Source organism: Poecilia reticulata, chromosome 14 (genome assembly GCF_904066995.2).
Source record: "Poecilia reticulata chromosome 14, P_reticulata-male-v2, whole genome shotgun sequence".
NCBI lineage: Eukaryota > Metazoa > Chordata > Actinopteri > Cyprinodontiformes > Poeciliidae > Poecilia > Poecilia reticulata.
Genome location: NC_088843.1, coordinates 8,753,247 through 8,760,893, shown reverse-complemented (window position 1 = coordinate 8,760,893; position 7,647 = coordinate 8,753,247). Strand labels below are relative to the sequence as shown.

General features: G+C 41.1%; 1 protein-coding gene across 5 annotated transcripts; it reads right to left on the bottom strand.

Moving 5' to 3' along the window:
• Window positions 1–290: 290 nt before the first annotated feature.
• On the bottom strand, window positions 291–6,989 carry LOC103475457 (immunoglobulin superfamily member 11). Of its 5 annotated transcripts, XM_081615213.1 has the most exons (8): window positions 6,513–6,989; window positions 6,254–6,407; window positions 3,369–3,523; window positions 2,843–2,909; window positions 2,601–2,732; window positions 1,843–1,998; window positions 798–926; window positions 291–717 (listed from the first exon to the last, which is right to left on the bottom strand). In XM_081615213.1, the coding sequence occupies exons 2-8, from the start codon at window positions 6,351–6,353 to the stop codon at window positions 500–502; spliced, it is 957 nt and encodes a 318-aa protein (XP_081471339.1). In that variant the 5' UTR covers window positions 6,354–6,407; window positions 6,513–6,989; the 3' UTR covers window positions 291–499. The 5 variants fall into 5 exon arrangements, with proteins under 5 accessions (XP_081471339.1, XP_081471338.1, XP_008425312.2 ...); XM_081615212.1 differs by having other exon boundaries at window positions 6,254–6,989; XM_008427090.3 differs by lacking the exon at window positions 6,513–6,989 and having other exon boundaries at window positions 5,956–6,343.
• Between the last annotated feature and the right edge of the window lie 658 nt (window positions 6,990–7,647).

The following is a 7,647-nucleotide window of genomic DNA, read 5'->3' as shown; positions in this document are numbered from 1 at the left end:
GGTTTGAATTTAAGCGAGAAGTACAATTTTTGCAAACTTATCCAAGAATAAACTGATAAAGTGAAAAAAAAATGTATGTGAGATTCAATAGATAAAGGGAATAAAACATTAAGCTGAAACCCTGCACTTATAAAGAACATGAGACGTTAGCATCCAGCTTATATTCAACAAAGAGCCACGATTGTTTCTTTGGGCTAACAGAAGAACCCACAAAAAAATGTGTAAGGTTTATTTTGATAGTTGAAAAAAGGAAAAAAAAATTCATTAAAAAAATTCTTGAGAAGGAGAGATGCAGCTCAACATTTTTTAATTGGGTTTATATCTGGTTATCATTTAGCTTTGAAGGCAAATGGGGGGGGGGAAACTCAAACTAAAAGAATAAACTATCAGAACTTGGATTTTTTTTTTTTTATTTCACAATATGTCTGGCAGTACAGCCGTGAGAAGAGCAGAAGCAAAGCTGAACAAGTCCTTCATTTCAATACCTGACGCTGAGACTTCAGACAAAGGAGCGCTTCATCAGGGACGGAGTGTAGCGGATCTCGTTGTAACACTCCTCTTCCTCTGCCTTCCTGTCCCCCCTCCTTCTCCTGCTCCTCCCGTCCTGCCCCGTGCGATGCAGCCACAGGATGATGACCAGCAGAGCCAGCAGCACCAGAGCCATCACCAGCGTGAGCAGCACGCCTGGTAGGACGCCCGAGGGGCCGCCTGGAGCCGCTGCGGTGCACAAAACAGCTCCGATCAGAACGGCTCGAGCAGCAAACCAAAAGAGGCGTGGCGGCGCTGGTGAAACAGACCCTCGCTGTTGTAAATGGCCAAGTTGACGTAGCAGTTTTCTGTTCCCAGGACGTTAGTGGCCGAGCAGCGATACAAGCCGGACGTCTGAGACGACACGTTGACAATCTGGACGGAGCCAGACAGCTCGCCTGAGAGACAGAGAGAGTTTTCAGTAGGATTAAGATCAGAGCTTTGTAATTGATGGCCACTAAAACCACCAAGTTTGTTGACGAAAGCCCTTGACGAAATGGTAAATGTGTGTTTACCCTTTGGTAGGAGAATAAAACACCTTTTAATATAAGTTGCCGCTTTGACATGATCACAGAACTGCCAAAACATATGTACAAAAATCCTCAATAAAACATAAAATATTTGAAAATCAGACACCAGACAAAGTGAATCACAGCACCGTCATCAGCCGGTGTAACGCTGAACTGGGTGTCCAGCTGGGTGTCCAGCTGAAGTGCTGGACACCCATTTGTGTTCCATATCTTTTCATATCTTTTCATTGGGCAATGATACTCTTACCGGCCGCAGCCCAGATCTTTGAAAAATCTTTTTGGCCTTTTCTTTCATGGGGTTCATTTGCACATTTCACATCGAAATATGTTTATCTTGTATAACAGATAACTGTGTCTTTCCAGATATATTGGGAGGTTTAACCTTTCAATGATGTCACACAAAGAGGCGGTGTTTTCGATCTTGTCTCCATTTAACTGAAATGTTGTGAATTAATCAGACGCTTACATCATCATCTGGGTTTCACAAATTGCTTAAAGGCCTGGTAATGTTGGTGTATGTCAACTATTATAAATATGGCCCTATTTAGTGGTTTCATCATGTTGTACATTCACGGTATGAAGTCGTACGGAAACATGTCTAGATCCATGTGACGATGCGCACACAGCCTTGGAGTCTCACAGAGGAACAGTTTCTACTTTTATACAAACAGCTTCATTGGAATAGTTTCACCGTTTTCAAGTAAGCAAATTGACAATCCGAGATTGGCTTTGTGTGGTGTGGATTTATTTATTTTTTTTCCTACCACAAGAGTGAGATACTGACCCTCCATGTTGACTGGGAGTGAAATTTCCACGGGGCTCACTTTCTCCCAGCGGATTTCTGGGATGGGGACGCCCTCTTCCACGGAGCAGGACAGCCTCACGCTTCCGCCCACGTCGATCGCTCCGTCCCAATCGCACACAGGCAGTGAAGGTGGCTCTGCAAGCATCATCCCACGGGTTCAAAGTAACTTTGTTGGGTTACGCATTCAAAATTGCACCATCAAGTCTGACGTCAAGAAATGCAAACGTGAAGGTTTGGTAGTGGCATAGTTAAAGTCTGAACTAAAATCAGATTAAGACGTTGAAGCCTGTCAGGATGATCTAGCTTGAAAACAGCCTGATGCGTTTGATTTTAAGAACATTTTTGTTGCATCTTTCACAAAATAAATAAATAAATAGGTTTTGGGGGGGCAGTTCTAATTTCACACAAGACCAGGCTGCTTTGAAATGCTTTCCCCCTTAATTAACGAAAGTCATTTAAAATTTGTATTTTGTGTTTAGTTAGATTATCTTCCTTTAATATTTAAATTACTTTGAAGTTCTGAACCCTTTAAAATATGACCAAAAAGCACAAATCTGTACGAGAGCAAATAAATATCCTTTTTTTCCCCCCACAAATGAAAGTTTCGTCGATAAACAGATGAAATATATTCATACAAATTGCAGTAAAGACAATAAATAAATAAATAAATAAATAAATAAATAAATAAATAAATAATTTTTTTATCAGATAAAACAGGCAACAGGTGAGCCACCTACCCAGCACGCTGAGCAGCAGCTCTCCCACGCCAGGGTCCGCCGTGTCTGGCGGGTTGTTGACCATGCAGCGGTAAATCCCGCCGTCCGAGACTCGTGTTTCATTTAGCATAATGTCTGCACTGAATGGAAGACCTGCAGTTTGTTTACGGGAAAGAATGGAAATTAGCCGGCCTTTAGCTTGTAGCTCGTAGCTAAAATGCACAGAAGGCAGCGTACAAAAAGCTGGTTTCACATGTAGCTACCTGTAAAATCCACCCGGCCAATCAGGGAGGGGTTCTTAATCACCTGACCGTGGTCATACACGATCACCTGAAACGGGATTTCATAAAAGCATCTTTATTATAACAACTGACCTCGTCCCTCAGTGTTTCTTGTACATTTCCTCTCAAAAGTACTCTGGATTTTATCACATCAACCGCAAACCAGCAGAAACCCACAGCTCATTTAGCTATTTCTCATAAATCCAGCTTTTCTGAAAGAGTTACTTGAACTGAAGTTGAATATTGGTGACAAATAGAGAGAAAAAGGTGGGACCAGAAAATAAATATTCAGGACTATATGGCAGGGGGAAAAAAACACCACCACTGCATTGGTAAAGCAAGGTGGTGGCGGCATCATGCTATGGGGAAAATTGACTTTTTCATAAAATCTCCTTAACATTCCTTTAAGTTTGTGGTGGTAATGTGTCAAAATCTGACAGTATGCGAGGGATATGAGTGCTTTTGTCAGGCAGTGTGCGTTTTTATGTTACACAATGAAGATGCTGACCTGCACTGGGCTCCCTGGGCTGGAGAACGGAGCCAGAGTCCAGATCACATTAAGTCTGGAGAAGTCAGAGGAGGTGAAGAAGGAGCAGGGCAGGAGGACGGAATCACCTCGAACCGCCTCCAGGCTGGATTCCCTCATGGCTACCCTGAGAGCAGCTGGAACGGGACAAACCAACACAAACTGAAAAAAACGGCGACTCATTTCCACGTTTCCATCCTGTTTCAGTCTCGTCAGTTTGCTTTGAACTTCTCCCAGTTCTCCCGTTGAGACCACTCGCCTCCCCCAACAGTTTTCACTTCATTACTGCGATAATGAACCTCCTCTGTCGTCCCCAGGCCTTTTGTGTGAGCGATACAGGGAGGGCGACTCGGTGTGCGTATCAGCTGTTAATTACACTTGACAGTTTTGATGGCGAGCCAAACTAATCACAGACAAAGTGGAACAACAGGCCGCTTCACTGTGAAAACAGAACGTCGATTCACAGCATTGCTTTTGAAAAATAGATCACTGGGCTTTAAAAACGTCGCTCTACAGAGAAGTCTCTGTAATAATAGGTGAACTATCATCTGTATGAAACCTTATCAAAACAAGACAGATGTAAATGCAAAGCATTCTGTGCGAATTGTTTCATTTCTGCCCAGAAAAACGGATTAAATCAAGTTCTAACCATAACAAAATGATATGTTGGTATCCTATGTCATTACAAAAAAAAGGTAAAACTGTCTAAAATATATATTTTTAAAAATAGCTACTGCAGCCTATCTGTCTACAGCCTTCAGAAGTAAAATTTCTGATATTTGTTTCAAAGCAACAAACAGGCTGACTCACCGTTCTGCAAAGCTGCAAAACACACACACAAAGTCCAGAGAATCCACCTTACAGGAGAAGCCATGATGGACAGGGAAGGCAGAAAGGCAGAGCTTTTTCACCACCCACAAACTAGTGGCACAAATTAGGACAAGAAATGAGCACGCATGATTAATCAGCTGAGCAACGCCACCGACCCCTCCTCCCTTTGTCCTCTCCCCTCTTCCCCTCTCTGACTGCAAATAAACCTGCAGTTGAGCTGTCAGGTGAACAACCAAGGAGCTGTCACAATTAACCGCTTAAACCCCAGCGAACCGCAGCGGCTCCGTTGAGAATTACCCCAGCAGGAATTCATTCAGCTGCTCCAGGTCGAGTGATTTTGTAGAGCAACAGTGAGAAAGTCTGCCACCGTCAGCGGCTCAGAAACAGGAGCAGCTCCAGAATGTTTTCTACATATAAAGTGAACAAAATAAACAATAAAGAGACAATTGTGATTTACATGTTGAGCCAAGGACTGCAGACCAGTCCAAGTACTGCAAGACATGAACAACAAAAAAACAGGCTTCAGCAGTTTTGCAAATGAATATTCTCAACAGATGCTTTAGAGATTAAAACTACTCAATTATCAGTTAAGCTCAATTGATGGTTGGTAAAAGAAAAGGACTTTATATACGAAGCAAGTTCTTTATGTATCAAGGAAAAACTGGATGGAAAAAAAAGTGTGTTGTGGATTATAACAGACTGCTAATATTGCTTTTTTACATATTTACAAAAAGTGCAGCACTCCAGTCCTTGGCAGCCAAGGCTTCACCTTTATTTCCTGAAGTCAAATTAATTGTGGGATGGAAAATTAATTAAGTCAGAGTTCAGTGAGTAATAAATAAAATCAGCATTTTGAAATCTGGATTTTTGCATTTTCTCAGATTATCTTTGACATTTAAATTGAGTGAATTATCTGCAACAATTAAGTTGTACATTTAAAGTATTGTTGCACAACGCTGTATGAAGCAAGCATACATACATTAGAAACTGAACATTTCCAAGAGTTCAAAATTTCAGTTTTTCATAGCAAATTTTCAGTCAGAAATTTTCAAGAATTTTCAAGAAGATTTCTGAGGTTAATTCTAAATGTTTTTGACAGAAATGTACTCTCTCTTTTAATATAAAAGGAGGCTTTCTATTAAAAAAAAAAAGTAATTGGAATTTCTATTTTCATGTGAATCTTAAAACTTTGAGCGGAAATCTTATAAATATGTTGTCCATTTATGATGAACTGAATATTCTAGGAGTAAATAGAACATACTTCTTTTCAAGTAATCTTAAGGATAAAGAGTTTTTACATAGTTGTAGAGAGAATGTTAAATACTAGGTTCATCATCAGGTGGAACAAACATGATGGAAACAAATCTGACTTAAAACTCCATAATCTACCTTATTACATAAAACTAAGTGCTGTTAACTTTGAGGTTTTCAACCTTGTGGGGAAAAAAATATTTTTCTCTCTGTTGAGACCCAAATTTAGATCCATCTGGGGGAGAGAAAAAAAAATAAAACAAGTGTCTTTAGCTTTTCATTGTGCAGCAGTCGTGTATGGATTCAAGGCAAGTGAAAGATCTGAGGCTGTCAGTGGCGTAAAGAAATATTCAAAGACAAGTTCCCGACACCGCCAGTGAGCCGTGCGATGATAAGGAGATCCTCGGGTTCTGACCTGTGGGCTAAACAAAATGCAGTCAGAGCCGATCCTTTTGATGGATTTACATAAAATCTGTTTGTGACTCACATAAGTTGCTCCGCCGCAAAGTTTCCCTGTGATCATCCAAAATGTTAAGCCCACAACAAAACGTCGCGAGTGAGCCTCACAGTGACGCCACGAGGCGGGAAGTTAAAGCCAGTCGGCGTGTCAGGATTAATAAGCCTCATACGGCAGCATCAATTAATCAGCTTCACGCATGCAGCATTAGCATGCGGCTACACCTGTGTGTGCTTTACTGTGAAGCGGAGGAAAACCGAGCTCCGAATAGTCACTCCAGGAGGTACAGTAGAGCAACATGTGCCCTTTTCAGCTTTTCTCACTTGACCTTTTGAGTTACGCTCTCGTCTCTGACAGCAGCCATTTTCTTTCGGTTTGTTTGGACGTCTCCCGCTTTTCGCTCTCTTCCGAGATCGCCGTGTTGCCATGGTGATAAAAAGAAAGGGAGTTTGTTAGTCACTGCCTGGTTGTCTTCATGGCGTCTATGAAAGCAAAAAAGATAGTCGTAGTTTGTCCCGAAGGCATCGGTTTAGCTTTTTAACACTATTGTCTTGTGGTTAAAGTTGCCAACATTTAACAGCCATTACCTGAGCTCACTGCACGTTAGACGTCCTCCCATTCTTAGTCCATTTAATGTGATGTGGGAGAATCTTTTATAGATACAACAGCTTTCAATACTTCTGGGAAGGCCTTCCACAAGACCAGTCCAGTTCTGCAAAGGTAATCCCTCAACATCTTTATCGACCCGGTTTGTGCATTCAGACACAGATACAAACATGGTCGTCCACCAACCGTTTCCACGATGTCCAAAGTACCTTGAAGTAACACGAGTTTCTTTCACTGGAACTAAAGTTTGGAGGTCTGAAGCCATAAACTCTGTTATTGTTATAATACCAGTAACAGCTGACTGTGAAATATTTAGTAGGAAGGAAATCAAAGAGTGTGTTCAACAGATTGGAGTGCATTTACTTTGTCACCCAATTGAGACAGTATCTGAAATGTCTTGTTGACTGACTGGACGTGGCAACAGAGCAGAATGTGAAATTAAAATGTGGAGCTTTTTCAGCATTCAGTTTTACCAACAGGGTTAAAACGAGCAACCAGAGCATACCAAGGCACAGCTCTACCATGAACTACTTCTAAACTACTAGAACTAGAAGGTTAGATATTACTTCAGACATACACACATGAAGCTTTGTAGTAAATAACTGTTGTTTGACAGCAGCTTTCCACACTGTTGGCACTCTCTTCACTCAGCTTCATGAGGCAGTCACCTGAAACGGTTTTTAAGCCTTTAACTGGTGTTTCTTTATACGTTGCCTACGGTGACTTTAGAAAGGGGAGGCACACAAGCACCAGATAGAAAAAGATAAAATGAAATGGTCTTCTATAACTTAGTTTCTTTTTTCTCTGGTAGTGGGAAGTTGCCACCCTACTTACCCTACATCCACCCCATGCAACACTGGTACAAAAAGCAGCACACACTAAGCACTGAATGCAAAAGGATATATATTTTTTTAATTTTCTGAGACTGTATTTTGGTTTGCCATGACCTACAGCCTATAATTATAGGTCATAATCTATGATTGTCAAAAATAAAACGGAACAATTGCTGAAATTGTATGACTTTGTCTTGAAATAAATTTACTTTTCAACAACCTGTAACCGGACATATAAAATGACGACTTCATCGTTGTCAGCCAAATCACAAGAGTCTGTGCA